Genomic DNA, 23,016 nt, shown 5'->3' on the forward strand with positions numbered 1-23,016 from the left:
TAGCGGAGATGCGCTAATTGTCTAAACTTTTAATAAATGGTTTTTCGATCCACACTTCAACCTAGATATTTATAATTAACAATTGGCCAGAGAAAATACAGTATAACTTTGGGATATATTGATTTGAATTTACAGCGACATAGGGAGCGTTTGGGAATTGGCAACCTGGAGGTGGATCCTGTGAGTAGGGTAGAAAACTGCTAGCTGGGCAACTGTTATCCGTAGTTCTTGGCAGATGACTTCGTCGTCTGGCGCATAAGCCAGGAATTTTTATACCGTACCAGGATCCTCCTTACAGTAGGTTAACATTCGTCCTACGATAGTCAAGTTGATTTGAATCAGGAACATCTTCGAATTTCGTTGGTCGATAAGCAGTTACTTCTACGCTGAGAGTAGGATAACAAATAATAGAAGGGTTGTGTGTAAAGCCACGATCGTAAGGTTGACGTAGAATTCATTGGTCGCGAATTCTTTGAATGATTGACGCTAAGATTACGAAGGACTATCATATCCAACACTAATTAATCTTTATATATTTATAATAAAATAACACTTTATCCAACGCTAATAAAATAACTCTCTGGAAAGTGGTGGATTCAAAATGGTGGGGTCGATTTACGGTCGTTCTGAAATTCGTGATATTGACTACACCGCAAAAACGAATAAGACATTAATCGTCCTAGTGGCCATCCACTTGTAAAATCTTGCGTCTCAGGAGCTTCATATATCTTACACTGTGAAGCACAATCTTCACTTACAAGAACGAACAAAGAGCGCGGCTGATGGTTACGAATATCATTAATTTGTCGAAAAAAAGCAACACTGTCCAGCTAGAGGGCGTCAAAGAAGAATTGCGTGGATCAGCATATGTATGTCCGTGCATAGTTTTTCTCCACAGTAGACCAGGTTGATTGAAATCACCCAAAACTAACAGTGAATCTTGCGTGATTATTTTAGTAGAAACAGATTCGAACACATCTAGCACACTCTGAATAAAGTTGCAGTCGGATCGTTTATCGAGAGGGATATGGTACAGCTAAAATAAACACGCTGTTCGTTTCGCTGACTTTTTGAATCCAAATCGTTACCAGATTACCTGAACACAATCAGTGATTTGTCGGGAGACGTATAACGTCGAGACAGCAATCAAAACACCACCTCCGCGAAAGAAAATGCAGTTGTTAGAGTTGCGGTCGGTTCGGAAAACAGTGTACGTATCCGTGTCGAAAGGAAATCAGCTACTCGATACTCACCTATGACAAACCATGCTCGTCCTCGTCGTCGAAATTAAGGAGCCTTCTCGATTTATCTAAATTTTCGTAGCACATCACATTGTGTTGGTTGTTAGAATAATCATCGGTGACCGCTGCTGGAGTAGGATAGAAAAACGCACATATCAGTATTACATTGATGATAGAGTACAATCGTTGAAAATTATATATTTGAGCTATCCTGGGCTGGGAAATCCTTCATCTCAAAAATTTCTTAGTCCCAGAGAGTCGTTTTTTTCCATTTTTTTTCGAGATAACACCAGATCTCGTTTTGTGCATTTCTAAGACATTTGGCATGAAAAACAATAGTTCAATATCGAAAATTTCCTGAATTATATTGTTGCTTTTCTTCATCAGTCGAAAAAGTGAAACTTTGACCGCTTTGAGGCAGTACTAAAGTCCGTTTGAGTTAGAAAATATTTTTCAAAAAGACGTCATTTTAAGTTTTACCACTAAACGCTAAAGTTTAGAATTTGAACTGATTAGTTAACACACTCTAATTAGCGGTATATCTAAAATGTTTTTAAGAATGCGGTGATGAGCCGAGCAGGTCGTTGAACACGTGTTTGAAGAAATTAGCAGCGCTTGAACAGTTGCCATATTTGTTGTAAAACGCAATCGAAGGTCAAAATTTTTTATACGTTCTCCTAAAGAGTAAAAGATGTTATGTCTTATTCCACGTTTAACCTTTACTCTGATAACATTATAATTGTTCGAATGTTAATGATCACAACATATATCGAATCATGAAACAGTCACACGCTTATCAATGAATAGGCAATGCGTTTGGATGAATTTTGTCTATTAATATGTGGAAGCATGTTTCATTGATTAAATTTAGCTGCTATGCAGAAAAGTGAGTTGCCACTTTGTTGCATTGTTAAGCCCCCGCGGAATATTTGATTCGATTAACTTCAAGAGGGTCATTTTTAGCGTCGATCTTGATAGCAGTGCTTGTCGCCTTTTGTTACACATGATATGACGTTTCTTAGAGGGAAATTTATATCATTCTATTGAAATGCATCTTGATGTATATTGAAGAGTCTCTCTGGAGCGACGCACTATGGCATACGCGCTGACGTCAACGGTGACTGTAATTTGAATCCAGCCGTTACACCCTCATGCTCTGTTTGGGCCTCACTCAGTAGCTTGTGCACTGAACTAAACCCGTGCTATCATCGCGTGAATAGGTAGTTAAGTGCGGAATGGCAAAAAATTGCGCTTATTCCATTATATCCACTTTAACAAGCAATTGTCAAAATTGCTCACAGGTTTTTGACGGAGTTAATCGAAATTTCGGTGTTGCTAAGTAGAATGCAGATCTTCCTAAAGCGAGTAAATAAACTATCCCTTAGGGAGCAGCTATCTGTTGGGTCGGTGTGCCATCTTGTGAGTTATTGTTTCGTTGTTGAATTAAATAATTCTTGGTACCTACGTCACTATTATACATTCTATCATAAAAAAATAATTTGGATAAAATTACATGAATTTGTTACCATTCCTTACAAAATTTAAAATTGCATCGTTTTTGGTGAGTTGTGAGCACGTCGCGGACTTTATAAATCAAATATCACTACAATCATTAGCCAGTTAGTAATCAATAATTTCGAATTTATGTTCGTGTTATAAAAATAATCCCGGCCCCTATAAAATGCGTACCTATCTACTTATATATAGTGTCCGTTGATTTTTTCTCCTTGCGAGCTAGATCCAACCAAATACTACTTGTTAATAGTATAAAACAGAGATATACCAAAAATATCCCCAGTTGCATTATAGGAGCTCTTATACTCTTTAAGTGCGCTGACGGGTGAGGGATCTCCGTACGTGTATGTAGGCACTACTGAATGGAGAGAGGCGTTTAATTTTCGAAATTGCTTTCATGGAGTGTCTGAGGTTTTGCCGCGGTTATTCGTTCACCGGTCGTCGTCGAGCACAGAAGACGTGAACAGTGGCAACTGAAAGTGCTGCGAGGACCTTCGGTCGGAATCACGTTTTCCTGATATTTTTCGTAGGAGCACCCCCAGTCCAGCACGCGAAAAGCGGGGGTGGTTCTAGTACGTGTAGTAGGTATTGTTACTAGTGTGCTGAACTGTGTTGCTAGCAGAGGTGTGTTTACTGTGTGCCATTCACCCATTAGATATTTTATAGGCTGGGAAAGTAAGAAAATGTGTGGAGAATCTAATATTGAAATGCGTAGCCAGTCGGGAGATGGAGGTGAGTAGAAAACTAGCTGACTGATGATGTACACTATTTAATAGACCTGATAGAAACGTTGAAGCCCGGGTTGCTGCATTATTATTGGAATAAAGTTTGCGTAAATATATTTAGTTTAGAATTTAGACTGATTAGTAAACACTCTCTAATTAACGGTATATCTAAAATGTTTTTGAGAATGCGTTAATGAGCCGAGCAGGTCGTTAAACACGTGTTTGAAGCAATTAGCGCTTAAACAGTAACCTTATTTGTTGTAAAACGCATTATCAAAATTGCGTAAAACGAAGTTAACAAATGAAGCATTTCGAGTATTAATTAGTTGCTATCCTTTATTGCTTATGTTAATTGGAACAAGATAAAAATTTTGTATTTTTACTTTAGTTTGAGGTTATCCTGCATTAAATAGTAAAAACAAAACCATGTAAAAGCTTAAAATGCAACATGAACTAGAATTTCCACCGATCTTGTATGTTTTTTTCTTTGTATCAAAATTAGTTTTCAAAGTTCATTGCATCGCAGTTGATAGTTCATAATTCAACAAACAGTCATGGACAATATTTATTAGTTAACGAACTGCATCAATATTAGGATAAATTTTTTGAAGAGGTACTCTCTAGTGTCACGAGGAGGTCGAGAAAAAAATTTGAACAGATTTTGGTGGGTGACACGATTTTGTGTATGCCAAAGGACAAACCTTCCACCGGTAAACATTCTACTTGAGCTGCTTGTAGCCCTGATATCTGCCTGTCGAATGCTTAGCTCTTTAGGCATGTTTCCGCGATAATCCGGACACCAAAAAATGTGATAAAACACTCACAAAGCATTGTTCTTCTTACATGACTATTAGTTTCATAACTAAGGAATATGGTCCACAAATTCGGGGTTCAAAACATCAACAATTTCGTACTTAGGGTTTCACTCCATCCATTAGGTTCTCCTCGGTTTCCTCGGTGATCTTGGTGGCTGCTCTGGTCCAGATTTGATGGAAATGTTTGTCATCCTGCTTCTTTCCGGAAAGTGCCCGCTATACCAGAGTCCAAAATCTTTCGTCTGGGTGTAGCTGTGGACCGTTGAGAGATTTGCGGTTTTTGGTACAATATTGACATTATTGGCTTTGTACCAATTTATTACGGCAAATCACACCAAAACAAGAGAATCACATAATGTTTAGACACTCCTTCTGGTAATTTATTTCTCGTTGATTGTGCATGTGATGATAAAAGATGGGCTTTTTCTGCAACAGAGGTACAAACTGCTTACCAAAAATTTATCCATCTTTTCTGTCCTGGAATACTCATCGTTATCACTTTTGGTCATTGCAGTGTAATAAGCCAATATTGGAATTTGTTTGAAGTTCTCTATCTTCCATTACGACGCATGAATTTTTTTTAGAAAACTCGCAATACAAATTTCATGCACTTGTCTTTGCCGTCAATTTCTGCTTATCGTCGCGGTTAGGGATTTTCTTTAGGAACGCTCTATAGGACTTCAAACCGGAACGGTTCTTTGATTTCTGAACGAATCCTGATAACATTCCTACTTTTCGAACCACAGTTCGCATAGAGAGGTTCGGATTCCTCTCCAAAATCTTTTTTTCTTTTCTGTCCATAGAACTATCTGCACGGCCAATACCCGATCAGAAGAGCATAACTAAAAAATTACAAAATTCTATCAACGCGAGATACAAATAACATATTTTGATACAATTTTGTATTTTTCCATATAATTTTGATAACAAAATTGAATCTGAATGTGTTATAATAACAAAACCTTAAATGAAGTAGTTCTGAAACAAGTCTAACTAATTTTTCGTTTTTATCAAAACCTGTTGTTTCTAACAATGTTTGTTATTATATTGTTCTATATACTATCTTATCTTGTTAGAAAGCTGATACATTAGTCACAAATTTTGATATGTGTTTGATACTAGTAGAATCATTTCTGTTATAATTTCTGTTATTTTAACACCTAACGGGATCAAATTGAAAACACAGCCTGTAAGGTTTTTCCCGTAACAAACTAACAGCTTCTGTAACATTTTTGTTTTTTCTTTCTGATCGGGTATTTTTGCAACTTCTTGATATCCTTCCGATACTCAAACGTACAAAAACTTTTCAACACATCATGGTTTTGGGCGAGCTAGGTTTTTTTGTGTATCCTATCGAGTTATATAGATGCTACGGCTGCTGATTGAAATTTCATTGTTGTGTTTTTTCATTGTTCATTTGCCTTTACCCTCCGTTGCTGCTGGACGAGTCCAGCGTATTGGTCTGCAGCAGCTTCGGCTTGTTTGCAGCGGGAAGATGGATTGTGGCAAATGTGGTAATATCATTCGCATTAGCGACGATCCGGTTGTTTGCGTTGGTAAATGCAAATCTCAGTTCCACAGAGTTTGCACGCCCCTTACGAAAATAGCAGCGAAAGTCGTTAATGATAATGATAATATTGTGTTCAAATGTGTTTCGTGTTTATCGGCCTGTGATGACGGTGGGAAAGATGATGTTTTGAGTGAGTTGACAAAGATGAGAGATGCCTTATCATCTGTCTCTCAGTCGCTCACAAATAATCAAAACAAAATTGAAACCCAGATAAATGTTGCTGTTTCTAACGCGATCGAGACTATTTTGAAATCTGTCAGCGATTCTCTTCGTGAGAGTCTGGTAAACATTGAGACCAGTGTTGCCAGAAAGCTGGATGATTTCAAAAACCAAATAGTCTTAAATACCGATCGCGATAGAAATAATGGTCCAATGAACAGAAAAAGGAGTCGAAATGAGAGAACGGTTCACTCTGAATCGGACTCTAACCCCAGTAAAAAGATGTTACTAGTACGTGATGACGAGGTTTTTTCGGAAAGTTTACCAACATACGCGAAGTTCCACAACATGTTTTAGCGAGTTCGACTGGGAGTATATCAAATAAATTACAGAAAAAGGAAAACCGTAAGGCTCGGCCGGTCATTGTGATCAAACCGGTCGAGACTTCTCAATCTAGTGAAGATACTAGATGTTTTTTGAAAAAAACTTTAGATCCAAAAATCCACAAAATCAGGTAGGAATGGCTCGATAATTGCAGAGTGTGCAGTAGGGGATAATGTTGAGGTTGTTAAAAAAAAACATTGAAAGCAACCTGGGTGAACGATATAATGCTGTTATTCCCACAATCGCGAAGCCTAAGTTGAAGATTGTGGGAATGAGTGATCGATATTCCTCCGATGAATTCATAGACTTGTTAAAAAGTCAGAATGATAGCATCGGCTTTAAAGAAGTAAAGGTTATTGCCGAGTATGAAAATTCATGCTTCAAATATAACAAGTTTAACGTGATAATCGAAGTTGATCAAGACACTTATAACTGCCTAATAAATGCTGGAAAAGTAAGCATTGGGTGGGACAAGTGTTTTGTACGAGAGGCCATAAATGTATTGCGTTGCTTTAAATGTGGCGAATTTGGTCATAAAAGCACAGAGTGTGTTAATCCTGAGATATGCTCTAAATTCAGTGAAAAGCACAAAACATCGGAATGCGCTTCTACTGATTATAAATGCGTTAATTGTTTAAAACATAATAATGAGTTAAAAATGAATTTGGACGCGAAACATCCAGCATCAAGTTCGCAGTGTCCAGTTTTTCGGAGACTGTTTGAAAAAAGAAAAAGCAGCTGAAGAAAATGCAATGTGAGAGGAAATTAGAAATAGTTTATCTTAATATTGCTGGTTTATCCACGAATTATGTTGCTTTGCGGCATCTTGTGGAAAAAAACGACCAATGTTAGTATTGCTGGCTGAAACTCACATAGTGGAAACTGGTGCATTTGATCAATATAGTACTCCGGGTTATAAAGTTGCTTTTTGCCTTTCACATTCCAGACATACCGTCACAGTCACATCACGTCACAGAGGCTGATTATAAAATAAAAGACCATGAGACAATTTGTGTTTCAATTGAAAACGATCAAAACCGAGAGGATAAAGTAAAAATAAAGTGCTGGAATAGTTATTCGAAACAAGCAATGTCTCAGCTTGTTTCAAGAAGTTTGAATTTTCATCCAATAACTAAAGATTTGGACAATAAAGCAGCTGTTCTAACCAAAACGTTGGAAGACTGTACCAAGAATCTAGTTTCTGAAAAATTTGTTGAGTTACAAAATTCGAACAGCTGGTACTCTTTAGATCTTGTGCGTTTAAAACGTAGAAGAGATAAATGTTATAAGAAATTTTGTAGAAGTAATGATAACGATGATTGGAACAGGTACACCGCGGCGCGAAACATATATTCACGCACCTTGAAAAAGGTTAGATGTGCATATATGCAACGGAAGATCGATCAACATCAAAATAACAGCAAAGAGTTATGGAAAACTTTAAAAAAATTAATGAAAAGTAATAATACATTATCACAGTGCATAACTTTTAATGGTATTGAGGAAAACTCCGCGCGAGTTATTGCAAATAAATTTAACAGTTATTTCGTTGAAAGTGTTCAATCGATCAATCAAAGTATTGATGTGGTCAATGAACCTGACGAGATAATACAGCCGATCCATAATAACTGTAGATTTGATGGTTTTCATCCTATTACTTTTGCAGAGTTGAAAGATATTTGTTTCTCTTTGAAGAGATCGGCTGGTATCGACAATGTCAACGCAAAAGTAACACAAGATTGCTTTCATGTAATTGGACACGACCTGCTGGACCTTGTTAACGAATCTTTACAAACAGGGCACGTGCCTGAAGTTTGGAAGGAATCTCTTGTGGTTCCTATCCTCAAAATTACTGGGACGGACAAAGCCGAAGAGTTCCGCCCCATTAATATACTGCACACATTAGAGAAAATTTTGGAACTAATTGTTAAAGGCCAGCTAATGCATTATTTAAACAGTAATGATTTGCTGATCCCAGAACAATCAGGTTATCGAGAGGGACACTCTTGTGAGTCTGCATTGAATTTGGTGTTAGCAATTGGTTAAATTTTAAACAACTTAAGCTAAACATTAGCAAAACTAAATATTTTAATATTTCTTCGGCCAACTCTAGACCAGACGTAAATATTGCAATTAATGGTGAGACGATTGATCGCGTGAATGAGTTAAAATATCTTGGAGTAATCATTGATGACAAGTTAACTTTCAAGTCTCACATTGACAACGTCATCAGAAAAATGGCTAAAAAATACGGTATTCTGTGCCGTTTAAAAAATGAACTGACTGTTAGTAGTAAAATTTTGTTGTATAAGTCAATCATTTCACCACATATAGACTTTTGCTCATCCATCTTATTCCTTGCAAATAATACACAAATATTGAGATTACAGCGGTTACAAAATAAAGTAATGCGATTAATATTAAGATGTAATAGATACACTTCCTCGAGTTTCATGCTGGACGCGTTGCAATGGCTTTCTGTGAAGCAACGAGTATATTTTTTGACAATGGTGTTCCTTTATAAAATTTTTAATAATATGCTGCCTCGATATTTGTGTGATCGAATTGATAGGGGAAGTGATTTTCAAGGTACAACACTAGAAACGCGGAAGACGCTAGAACACCACACTTTTTATTTAGTAGATCACAGAACTCTCTGTTGTATAAAGGAATTAACTTTTTCAATTCGATGCCCAGACAAGTGAAACGTGCAGCAATGGCGGAGTTTAAAAGGCTTTGTATTTCACACATAAAATCTGTTTTGTAGACAGATTTCAACGAATATTTTGTTAATTAATAAAGAAGATTGTAATATTTAAGTATATTTTTTTTTTTCAAATTTATCTGGTACACTGAGTTATTATGTTCATTGATGATGATGGATTTTTGTTTGAATATAGCTAATAATATTAAATAGTAGAGTTAAAAAAAATGAGTTGACTACACATGTTTGAGCCACGCGCGCGTAGACTGACAAAGACAATCTGGATACTGAGTACATCAGGGTTAAACCCCTGAAATTGAAACAAAAGGCATATCGGGTTGATAAGTTGCTTTTTTGGTTTGTAATATTATATATATTTTCATTAGGATTTTTAATATTTATCTGTTTTCACGATTTAGAACAAAGGGTTGGGAGAAAAAACTGAAAAGGCTTGGGTTTGCCTGTGGACTGTATAGCTCGTTATCGATAACTATAGTATCATAGGATCTCTCTCGTAGTTTTGGATCGTTATCCAGAACCAATTCTGATTAGTTAAAGCTCCTAAATGTTAGGTTCGATTCCTAACCAAATCCAGATAATTTTCGGGTTGGAAACGTTTTGGATGAGCCTTGGATCAATGATGTTATTGGAAAATCGTTTTTTTTTAATTTTCAAATTATTGGTATTCTTTTGAAGGGTTACTATGTCTGTATTAATAACCAGTCCGTGAAATTTCGGTTTCCGAATTTTTTTTATGCCAAATGACTTAAAAACGCATGAAACGTCGAGAATTGGTGTCATCTGAAAAAATTTTTGTTTGCAAAAATCGACTCTCTGGGACTTTGTCGTTTTTTCAATTGTGGAAGGCTGAGTTTAAACATTTAGAATTTATTTAATGAAATTGATCGCTAGTATCTCGAAATAGCCTGTATAATGATATAAACTATACAATATCGCACGCTTAACCTGGGGGCTAATAGCGGTCTCGATCAACTAGATTATGAGTTGAGAGAATTCGTTATCGATATTGTTTTCGGCATATTTTGCATGTGTAGGATAAGTACAACGATACACCGTGCCCCAGTGCGGAGTCGAGAAAATTTCCAACTCGAAAAGATCCTCGACTCGATCGGGAATCGAACCCGATATCACAACCGTGTGGGAGAGCTAGCCGACCGACATCGCTAACCACAGAGCCACGGGGACCATATAAACTATAACTAGCATCGAATACATTATGTTTCATTAGGGTGGTTCATTTATTCGACATAGGGTGGTTCCTAATATTGTGCAAAATTGAAAATAAAATGAAAAAAATCACTTTTCACTGAATACAAATAGAAAAATTCCATAATATTTGTTATATCATTGTCGTTAGGGTAGCAATGTTCAATTGGAAAAAAAACATGTAAAATGGCAAGATATTATAAAACAAATTTACAAAATTTTTCAAAAAACTACTCTATGCAAAAAAAATTTACTCAACCAAAATTAAGATTGTGTCTCGCGGAAAATGTTGAATGCTTTCATGTCATTTGCAAAAAACACACACGTACCTGGAATTTGAATATTACAAATATTTTTAAAGCCAACACGGTTCGTTTGAGCGGTGTAACGTCTTCGGCAAAGTTGTAGATAAAAGAAGTGTCTTTAAAAAAAATATACACTCTAAAAACAAATTATTTTTTGAAAAAAAAAAATTAAAGGAAAGTTTAAAATTAATTATCCAAAACAGCCCACTTAAAAAAACTTTTTTTTTTATAAAAACTACGAAAGATTACCTGAACAACAAAACACCGGAAAAATCAGAAATAGTTATAGGGTAACTGACGGCTTCGTCAGGTAGTATGCATTGTGGGCAGGATTCAGTTTGCCAAGCTCTGCTGCATTTATTCCACTTAGAAACTCAATGTATGTTAACTTACCTTAAACTTTTAAGTTTTTTTGTTCGCATGAATGAATCACTTCATTAAAAACTGAAACAAATTTATTGGTATTTAACAAAAATTAAACTGCAACTCTAACACATCCAGAAATTTCACCCGGCCGAACAAAACATTCACGAAACACATCTTCGCCGCTAGCAATATTTGTTTACGATTTTCTCGAGAAATATACACTCGTTTACTCTCAAATATTCTTAGTTCCGTCGCACTCGCGAAAACAAATAACACATGCACTTTGAATATCACAATTAATGAATAAAATTTAAATTTATCTAATACATCCAACAGGTTGGTTTACTTATAGCGAATTTCTTTATTCCACCAGCTCACCTCGTTTTGAGCTGAACGCGCACTAACTGCTGTCAAAACCCTTCTTTATTCGCTCGATATTGACCCAGTTTTGACCAGGAAGCGCCTGCAAAACAGGCAGGTTCGCACTGTGATTTTTGTCAGTTTTGCGAGTGGGTTCACCAATACTATTACCACAGACAAACAGACGTACCACGATTTTTTTTTCATTGATCAAAATAACGGTCAATTCAATGAATTTCAGTTTTGCGGAATATTCCCGTCGCAGCGGTGGTGGCACTGATGTTCGTTTTCCCTTTGAACTCAGTTGACAGTTGTCGCGCGCCGTGCTGCCAAAACAGCAGAAAGGCTAAAAAATTATCTTTTGCGGAATATGTCCAGTAGGTGTCGCACAAGTTGGTAGGAACCATAATTATCTAAGTATTTTGTACGGAGTGGTACGTCTGCTTGTCTGTGCTATTACATCGTATCTGTCAAAACGGTCAAAACACGCGGGTGATGCTGAAAACAACAGAAAAATGTGTTGTCGTCTGTGCAGTGAAATCATGGAACGCAGAGAGAAATAATTGCTGCAGCAAAGGTATTTGTTATTGGAATTAATGGAATCGGATTTAGATTTGGATTCCGATTCCGATTTCGAAAGTGCCTTAATCAGAATTTTCAGTAAGCCATCGAAAACAAGCAGGAGTCGGGTGGCGAATTTTGTCATCGACGTAGTGGAAAAATATACGGATGCGTTTGTTATTGTTGCTGTTTTTCAAGCTGCAAAACCAAAACACGACCAAAACAGAAATCTTTTAATGTCGGCAATAATATCAAAAATGATTTGTTATTGTTGTATTAAGGATTGGCATCCGCAATACAAGAGCTACCGATCGGATAACATTTGTTTTTCACGCTTCTGGATCCGAGTTGCATCCAAGTTGCGACCGATCGAATAGGCGTAAAGCTGTCATAAGTTGAAAACAGACTTAAATCAGCTGATCGTAACTGTCTCGTGGATTGCCTTATTTATGTTTACATTGCACATGGTCTCACGCACACCAACGCAAGGCTTTAGATCGTAGATCGAGATCGTTTTTTTATTCCACCCGAAAGTTGGCACTAACCCCGTGGAATAAAGAAATTCGCTATTGGTAAGCAGACAGCACGGCTGGCTTTTTACGGTATTGCCGTGTTTTTGTTGCCAGAACAAAAGGGAATTGTTTTTGTTGCAAAACGTACCGTATCCTTTTTTTAATAGAGTTTATGACATGTGAAACCATGTTTTGATGTTTATTGCATTGCAAAAACTCTTTTTGCTATTTGCATATTCCTACACAAAGAAATTACTTTATAAATCAAATAGATATAGTAATCAGATTTAGAGTACAAACATATTTTGCGGTAAATTTGGAGCCACTGCACACGCAGCGCACTGCGCAAATATCCCGATCCCTTTTGTTCTCTCAGAGTAAACGACATCATGTATCAATCCCTCGACAATCGTGTGTACAGAAGCGCAGCAAATACATGTACAAAAATACAAATATGACATCACTAGTATTAATTTGCTCGTACAACTTATGGCGTCAGAATTCTACTTATACTTTGAATGGTGGCATAGCAATGAAACTAGATGAAACGAGTATACTTTTACAAGCTTTCTTTCTCTCTCTGCTACTGACGAACTAAACCAAATGTTGACTAAAATGGAAATGGCTTGACCAAAAAGGAACTGTAAGAGTGGCTTTTTTACAATTAAATTTAGAAGCTCCGTTTAACTTTATGTGTCTTTTCTTAATTTTTCCAATAAGATAAAAAGTAGGAAAGTATGAAAGAAAAATAATAGATGAAATTAGGCAGCTTACTAAAGAAGGATGACAGTTTAAAACATTACAATCGACATAGACTGACGAGAATTGGTAATTTACCCTAATTTTTTTTTAATTTTTTTTTCACAGAGTACATTTTTTTTGGAAGAACAAAGTTATTATTTACAACTTTGCCAGATACACTTTGCCAATCGAAAAACCGTTTTGACTGTAAAAAATATTCTTAATTCCTCATAGAGTGCTCTATTGGAAATTAAAAGTACAGTCGAAACGGTTTGTTTGATCGGCGTAGTGTCTTTGGCAAAGTTTTAGATAATATTTTGTCCTTTCAAAAAAAGATATGCCTTAAAAAAAATTCCTAAAAAAATATTTTTTTTTCCAAAAAATGATTTTTTTTAAATTTCTAAATGATCGGACTGGTTTCATTGTCTTAGAAGTCTTTTGTAGGCTTTTTTTTAAATCTGATTTTTAAAAAAATGAACTCTTTTGAACAATTGTAATTATTTTTGAATAAATAATTTTTTTCGTGTAATTTTTTTGGAAAGACATAATTATTATCTACAACTTTGTCGAAGACGTCACACCAATCAAACGAACCGAAGTGCTTTTTTTAATTCTATACTCGATTTTCACAATATTATGAACCACCCTAAGGAAACATAATGTATTCGATGCTAGTTATAGTGTATATCATTATACAGACTATTTCGAGAGACTTGTGATCAATTTCATTAAGCAAATTCTGAACATTTTGAACTCAGCCTTCCACAATTGAAAAAACGACAAAGTCCCAGAGAGTCGATTTTTGCAAACAAAAATTTTTTCAGATGACACCAATTCTCGACGTTTCATGCGTTTTTAAGTCATTTGGCATCGAAAAAAAATTCGAAAACCGAAATTTCACGTATTTTTCGTGATTTTTCAGTTTTCAAAAAGGCCAACCTTCAATCGCTTTGCGCCACCCCATTCTAAGTCCGATTGAGCTGAAATTTTGCACAGGGTGTTTTTTCGAGGAGGTGAACATTTTGTATGTTTTTTTTTTGAAATTCGAGATGACCATTTTGGCTGGCACCCTAACGTTCATTTCACATTCAACCAAGTTTTTTGTGTTCTGTTTGGGGCCCCAAACAATCCTGAATTTATTGCAAGTCGATTGCTTTTGTCTCCGCTTGGCGCATTGCATTTTAAATTCATATGGATATTTGTATGGAAAAACCAATTTTTTTGCATTTTCCATTCTAAAGAGCTCAAAACGGCTTAAACCAAAGGTTTCATCACTTCAAATGGTAGGTTTTTAGATGCCTAACAACTTGGCCGAAGACACTAAAGAGCTAGGGTGTGCCAAAAAAATGCTAGAGCTGTTCAAAGTTGAGTATGTCGAAATTTATGTTGCAAATTATTTTTCCTGCCAACACTGCCAGTGTACCGGCGTCAGTCAGATTTTCATCAGAAGTAACCTCCGAAACACGTTGTAGATTCTATTTACGCCTAGAATATTGACCTGAATTAGTTTGCTTGGTCTAGCTGAGTGTATAAACTCGTTACGACAGGTTACTTCTGATGGGAATCCTACTGACGCCGGTACATTGGTAATGTTAGCAGAAAACAAGATTTTCTGCATTTAAATCGATATATTCAACTTTGAACAGCTATAGCTCTTCTTAGGGACATTCTAGCTCTTCAGTGTCTTCTGCTAAGTTGTTAGGCATCTAAAATACTATACTTTAACATTATTACTATAATACTATAATGTAGTGCATTATTAAAGCATTATTGAGCTCTCTAGAAAGTTAAATGCAAAAAAGTAGGTTTTCCCATATGAATTTTCATACAAATTTAAAATGCAATGCGCCAAGCGGACCCCAAAAGGAACCGAAAAAAACTTGGTTCTGGAAAATCGATCACTTTTCCCTACCCTATTCTACATAAAAACTGTTTGTAGGAAAAGTGAAAAATAAAGGTGAGACATTCTTTTTCTATGGGTCAGCACTGTTTTCTAAACTTTTATAGTTTTTGAAGTAATTTTCACAAAAATTTAAAAAAAACAGCATCGTGCATTTGGCAAGCCATTTTTTCAATGTGTGGTAACAGCCCAACCAGGATTGCTCATATTGAAATTTGATTGGAAGTCTCTGAGATTGATAACAAATAATCACTTCACTTATATAATGTCCACCGCACAGCATTTCTTCGTGATTAAATGCGCCTTCTTGTTTTGAATCAAATATACACGATTTTTGTCAAGGTGAAAAACAGTGATAACGTTATTTTTGGGACAAATGATAATGGTGCATTCGACTCTAATCATAGTATTCAAAAAAGAAAACAAAATCACATAAACACTTTTTTTTGGTTTCTAACATTGCCCTTGCTCTGGTATAACGGGGATAGTCGAAGTGCTTGGTTTTGTGATGTAAGTTTCTATCATTCTCAAGTTGTTCAATTAATATCTACATCTACAATATTCCATGTTGATGGATTGAAAACAGGGCATCGTTATTGATATATTTATAAATATCAATACTATTGATGAGAGGAATAATGGCTTGTCAAGAGTGTGTATTAAATAATGAATGATCTTTTGAAAACATTGGAAAATCGAAATGATTTCCTTGAAAAAATACTATCAATTTCAAATTGTAACAATTTACTCATCCACAGACACGAAAAAATGTAATCCTTCATGGTAACCAACATATCATAAAAAGAGCGCTATTGTGAATATTAAACTGGAAATTTTCGAATAATAAAAACACAACTCGAAGTTGTGACGTTAAATCAGTATATTCTAGTATCTTTCTATTTCAGCAGTTCTCCACCTTTTTTTGTCCGTGTACCTCTTGGCGATATTTTCCAAATCAATTGAACCCCCTGGCTTGGAATGTTCTCGCAGAAAGGGAGAAAGTAGTGATATATCATGTTATGGTAGTCTAGTTCAGGTTTTAAATTGAACTATGGTTTGTTTGATTACTACAGTCATGTTTTTAAGAGCAAGATTTGACAACAAATGAAGTATATAAAGGAAATTTACTTTGTCCGTCATTATTGATTTTTCTTTCGCGTACCCCTTAAATGCTTTCGCGTACCTCTATGGGTACGCGTACCCCAGGTTGAGAACCACTGTTCTATTTCAAAGATGCACCCTTGTGAAATATTTTTTTGTCTATTATTGTTGCACACTGCTACTACAAAGAAGGGGATCTGATATTTGCAATGCGAATATTTGCTGTCAGTATCTAAATTTTACGAGTTTTTATGCCCTTTGTTTTATCATCAAATGTTGGGATTCTTTACTCATGATGATGTCAACATAGTAAACATACTCATTGTTGACGCATTTTGTATGCTTATATTTTTCGAATATAGTCAGTATTTGCTGACAAGTTACAATGTTATTTGCCAAATCTGACGTTTATTTGAAATCTTATTTTTACTCGTTCAGCATGGAACTGTAAGCTACTAAATACAATTTTACTTACTTTACTTACTTACTTACTTAAATAAGGTTTTGCTTAAGTTTTTTTCTAGAATGGTTCGATATCAACTCAGGTTATAGGTATACCTTTTCTCAATAACAATAACTCAATAATTCTTAGGCCTAGGCAAATCTGCTGATTCACAACTTCTCATAATTTATTACTGTTATGCGAGTATACGAGACAGTAGAGCATATATATCATCTGTTATGCAAATGAGGGTATTTTCCAATATTTGCCGAGACGCTTCATGACAGCGATGCATAGCAAATGAACAATTTAATTCAATTTTCTAGGTATAATCGGCAGTCTAGTCTTACGGAACAACTGCTAGTCATGTCATTAGGCAGAGCTAAACAAATATTACGCGAATTGTCTCTCGCGATTGAAGTGAAGCAGGAAAAAGAATCTAGAAAATTGCAGGATGATATCGACTTGTTAGTTTTATAATCTGTGGAAAGCGTAATTTGAGCTTTGATGCTTGCTGATAAAACTAACAAAGTGTAATCAGTAAAACTATTAGAGATGCAACGTTTTGTACCAAAATTTTATTCGATCCTATTTTGCTTAATATTTCATTCTACTTATATAGAGGCTGTTAAAAAATGTTTTGGAGTTAAACAAATTTTTTGTATAGATAAATTGGGTTACTTATTACACTAGACAGTCAATATGCTTTGTCTACACCAGTCTGTTGAAGATGTCACCCATTTATTTATCTAGCTGTTGATATGCCACTTCTATTACTCTTCCCGCATCATTTTGAAATTCCCATCACTCTCTGTCTGTAAGTGGCCACTATTTAAGTAATAATTGACCCCATATAAACCGCGATCACAGTATCTAGCAGCTGTAACACAGGAAGGCATGTGCTATTCTATTTATATGGGTTGATTAAGTCATTTGTCTGTTTTGCGTTTTTGCCTTATTTTGGATTGGGTGATATAAAAAGTTGCTTTGAGTGCTAGATTACTGCATGTTTCAAAACGTTGGCGTTGGAACAGTATGCGACCACACTGACCGGCTAAACATACAACTAGTACTGCAGACTCAACTAAATCAAAACGTGGCTTAGTTTAGGAGAGCAGTTGGGCGCAATTTGTTTCTTACACTGGACGAGAGCTTGTCTTGTGAAGAATACGCATTGTTACTCTAGTTCAGATTAATTTTGATAAAGAACGTTTTTAATTGAATTTGCAATTAGATTAAAAACTTCAATAGTTCGATAATAAATTCCAAGAAGGGACGTCATTATGCTATTTGAATATTTTCTAATAAGTTTGTTTAATGACACCAGTGCAGTGTAAGTAACAAATCGGAAATAACACAGGGTCAGACAATTGACGTGCTACATTGAAACAACAAGATAAATTTATTAGAACAACAACACTTTTCGAAAATTCACTGATCAATCTAAACCTCAGATGTTCTTGTGGTATTTTATCCCAAGCTGCCGTCAGATGTCGCTTAAGAACTTCACACCTCAATGTTTTTTAGAGCAGACATCGGCCTACAACATACCCCAGATAGCAAAGTTCATAGGGTTCAGATACAGAATGAACCTTGGAAAATGTTCCAAAATCCAGAGCGGGTTTCCTTCGCTTTGTGAGCCGGCGCCGAGTCATGTTGGAAAACCTAATCTCTGTTACCAAAATGACGACGTGCCCATGGTTCGACGACATTCTGTAGGACTTGTTCCCGATATGTATTTTGATTGATCTTTACTCCTTCAGGGACAAAAACCAGCCGAGTCCAGCCATTAAGGATGATTGCAGCCCAAGCTATCACCGATGCTGGTTTCTGTCGTGATCTTGCTGGCAAACAAGTCTGCCGTTTTGCTGGTTGACGAACCCGTACCGTTTTTTTTTGATACTTAAGGTCTTTTGGCTGCTAACTGCTGACTACTAAAGGTATCTTTTGACTGTACGGTATGCAAATCGGACAGTTCACGAACTATTTTTTTAATCAATAATAGTATATTTGACATGGTACGATACTTTGTATGTTTAACAGAGCCAGATACAATTTTATTAAAATTAGATTAAAAAAGGAAAGGGGGGAGGTATTTTTTATTTCTCGCGGCCGACTACGAGCTAGTGGAGATTTGAGGTAAAAGGAGGGGAGATACAATTATTACTTAGTTCACGAGCTATGTCCTTATGCCGTTTTTCAGCTCGGAACAAGGCAACCATAGCACTACGTTTCTGTTTGAGATCTAGTTTTCCGCTGGAAGGGAGGAACGGATACGAAGCTGTGTGAGTGTCAAAACAAACTAGAATGAGCTGTTATTGACTGTCAATTTGAACCAAGGGAAAAAAGCATTTTTTTTTGTCATGAGTATTGTTATAACTGAAAAGTATCGCGTTGCTTGGAAAAATATTCATCGGAAACAGTTTTTGTATTCATTGTCGTTTTACAAAATATTTTGGTTTATTTGTACGTTAAATAAAGAATTCAATAAGCTTTCAGTTATAATCATGTCAGCGTACTTCGATTATCAAAATTACGCTTTTCTGGATCTAAGGCTTTGGTTACGATTTAGAACACACTTTATCACGGTCGAATGTTGATTCTCGTTTCACAAAATAGTGACTGTAAAATTTTTGCAACTGCATGAAACCCCTCAAACTTCGTTTGAGTCATGCATGCGCTACAGCAAAAAGATAGTTACACACTATCAAAAACCTAAACTAATCCACCTAGCGGTCAGACCCAGCCTTTCTCATTCAAACTTTTATTTTTAAAAATAGATTTACATGAACGCTTCAATCCAATAAATGTATATTCACTCTTTAGGTTCTAAAATATTGATGTTGCAATCTATACATATAAAAATGCAGTCCGGTCTGTCTGTCTGATCCATATCGGCTCGAAAACTACCGAACCGATCGACGTCAAAATTTGTGTGTAGGGGTTTTTGGTGCCGATAAAGGTTCCTATGATAGTTTGAGACCCCTTAATCTTCTGGAAGGGAGTGGTCCCATACAAATGAAACATGAATTTCTGCACAACTCAAGAACAAACCAAGCAAATTAAATCGAATTTGGCATGTGGATGTTTTATGAGGTAACAAATATGTCCATAATAGTTGAACGACCCTCCCTTTTCTGGAAAGGAGGGGCTCCATACTAATGAAACACAAATTTCTGCACATCTCGAGAGCTAACCAACTAAATGGAACCAAATTTGGCAGGTGAATGTTTTTAGAAGTAACAAATCTGTTCCATAATCGACCTCAGGCAACATTTTGGATTGTAAGATGGCAACTTCCGGTTTCTGGGAAACAGTCAAAAATGGCCGGTCTCCACCCAATATAACAATATCCGGATCTAGAATGATACACAGGAGCTAAAATCGACCACAGATACCATTTTGAATTCTAAGATGGCGACTTCCGTTATTGGGTGTTAGTCGATCATTTTCGGCTGTTTCCCAGGAGCATGTGCTTCCAAAAGAGGGAGGGGCGTCGAACCGTTATGGACATATTTGTTACCTCTAAAAACATTCAAGCAGAATGACGCTCAGAGGCCAGAAATTATCTTAAATACAATTGTGAAATCTAAGATGGCGGCTTCCGGTTTGTGAAAAATAGCCTAAAATAACCAAATACCATCCAATATGAGTATCTCTGGAACCAGAATGATGCAATGAGCTAACAATTGACCTCAGGCACCATTTTGAATTACTAAATGGCAACTTCTAGGAAACAGTCGAAAATGACCGAATAATACTCAATATGGATATTTCCGTAATCGAGATGATGCATAGAAACCAAACATTGACCCTGGACAGCAAAATAACTAAATACCTCCCAATATGGGTATTTCCGGTGTCAGATTGATGCCAAAAAATCTGCTGAAAATGACCGAATGCCACCCAATATGAATATATTCAGAACTAAGAAGCCAAAAGTCAAGGATGTTGTTATTTCGATAAAACCAATCATTTCAAACGATTTGTTATTTGACTTTGATCATATCCTATGGCCGATTCGTCGTGCATTTGCAGATTTAAAACACATCGCAAGGAATCAATGAATTTGGAACGTTCAAATAGTACGATACCACATTTAAATTATGTTGAGGCCACATATATCGATCAAAGCAGGTATAGTTTTAAATAGTCTTTGAATTTTTTCTCTTTCCATAACTTTTGAGCCAAATATCAAATTGTTATGAAGTTTGTTATTTGTAAGTTTGAGAGATGACTCGTTCGTATGTCACTAGTTATGTTCAAATAAGTCATGTAATCTTTGAGATAATAGACTTTAGTTATTTTAATAACAATTTAATACATAACTGTTGCTTAAGTTCGATTATAATCAAATGAAATGGGAATGTATAGGGCAGCCAAAGTTTGAAACCACGTGTTCAATCATAATTCATCAGTTAATCCTTAACTAGCCCGCTTATCTGATAATAATATTGATCAAATCGGTTGTGTTGTTTCTGAGATAATGAAGTTTCGTGATTTTCACATTTCGATACATTACAGACGAAGTTACAGTTCGATTACAGTAAAATTCTGTAGGGTGTCATGAGGCAGCTGGACTTATTAATTGACACTAATTTTGTGGAAATAGGGTCAGCCATCTCTGAGAAAAGTGAGTGAGTCCAAGTAGTCTTCGGAATATGTTCCTTCTCATAGCTGGATTTCACATTTTTAAGCATAACAGGACAAGAAATAGTCCGATTGCAGAACAAATTAATAGGGTCTTATGGGGTAACTGGACCTTCCATTTGACACTGATTAAACAAAAATCGGTCCAGCCATCTCTGAGAAACATGAGTAAGATTAAACAGTCTTCAGAGCACGGTTCTTTTCATAACTTTTGAACCACAACTTCAATCTTTATGAAATTCAAAAGTTAAGGGTTTTATAGGCAGCCCGTTCATTTGAAATCAATTTTGTTCAAATCGGTTGTGTAGTTTTTGAGATAATGATGTTTCATGATTTTTACATTACCTCCAAGCTATAAATCCGATTACAATAAAATTTAATAGGATCCTCTGGGACAACAAGACCTTTAATTTGCAATTAATTTCATGAAAATCGGTCCAGCCATCTCTGAGAAAAGTGAGTGAGAATGAATATCTGCACATACACACACACATACACACACATACAGAAAATGCTCAGCTCGGCGAGCTGAGTCGAGTGATATATGCCATTCGGCCCTTTGGAGCACTTTTATACTTTCGGTTTTGCAAGTGATTGCTATACCCTTCTAGGAGAAAGGCAAAACGACGTATGTGCGTGTTTTCTATTTTAAGTGTAGTATCCGTTGCTCCCTCCCAGGTTTTCCGGATAACACTCGGCTACGAAAGTAACACATACATCCAGTGCTGACAGCTAAGACACAATGTAAATAAAGCGCCGAGGGGTCGTCCGTATTAATGTCCGTTTGTAATGATTTATTTATGAACTAAAATATCTATTCAGAACTAGTATTGTGTGTTCTGCCACAAACGGTGACATTTCAACACTGTTATATATATTTGTACGCTTTTTAGTATTATTGAATGTTATTAGCTTTCGCAGTTAAGATAATGTAATTGTAGGAAAATTATTAAACCTACTTGTCAAGAAAAAAAAAAAGGAATAAAACGAAACTTAAAATAAACTTAAAACTATCTTACTGACTATAAAGTGAGCTAATCGTTGCAATTGAGGATTGCAACGATTTCTGTCGGAATTTGTTGATAATTTGGCTTGACATATTTTCTAATGTTTCTACATTAGTGAGCCTATGTAGCTCGTTCGTGCTAAACCAGGGAGGACGCTTCAAAATCATTTTCAAAAAAATTAACAGTTTATTCTTGAGACAAAGTCTAGAATTCCTGTTGATAAGAGGATATAAACATATTGCACTTTGACTGGATATTTTCAATGTGCTCCTTGAAAGTAAGATTCTTATCATAAATTAGCCCTAAGTATTTAACTTGATCAGACCAATTTAAGACCACACCGTTCATCTTAATAACGTGGTTATGGGTGGGTTTGAGAAATGAAACTCTTGGCTTATGAGGAAAAATAATTAACTGTGTTTTAGAAGCATTAGGGGAAATCTTCCATTTTTGTAAGCATGAAGAAAATATATCTAAACTTTTTTGAAGCCGACTGCATATAACACGAAGGCTTTTTCCTTTTGCGGAAATGCTTGTATCGTCACAAAACAAAGATTTCTCACAACCTGGTGGTAAATCAGGAAGATCAGAAGTAAAAATGTTATATAAGATTGGGCCCAAGATACTCCCCTGAGGCACACCAGCTCTAACAGGCAATCTATTAGATTTACCATTTAGATAGTTAACCTGGAGAGAGCGGTCAGTTAAATAACTTCGTATCATTTTTGTGA

The 23,016-nt window shown here is 35.9% G+C and overlaps 1 protein-coding gene across 1 annotated transcript in view; it reads left to right on the forward strand.

The window, feature by feature from the left end:
- Positions 1 to 3,161: 3,161 nt before the first annotated feature.
- LOC129731559 (organic cation transporter protein) overlaps positions 3,162 to 23,016 on the forward strand; it is a 59,842-nt gene continuing 39,987 nt past the window's right edge. The window contains exon 1 of the mRNA XM_055691652.1: positions 3,162 to 3,488. Coding sequence (XP_055547627.1) covers positions 3,440 to 3,488 — 49 coding nt within the window. The 5' untranslated portion in view covers positions 3,162 to 3,439. The remainder of the gene's footprint in view (positions 3,489 to 23,016) is intronic.

The sequence above is a fragment of the Wyeomyia smithii genome, chromosome 3 (assembly GCF_029784165.1).
Source record: "Wyeomyia smithii strain HCP4-BCI-WySm-NY-G18 chromosome 3, ASM2978416v1, whole genome shotgun sequence".
NCBI lineage: Eukaryota > Metazoa > Arthropoda > Insecta > Diptera > Culicidae > Wyeomyia > Wyeomyia smithii.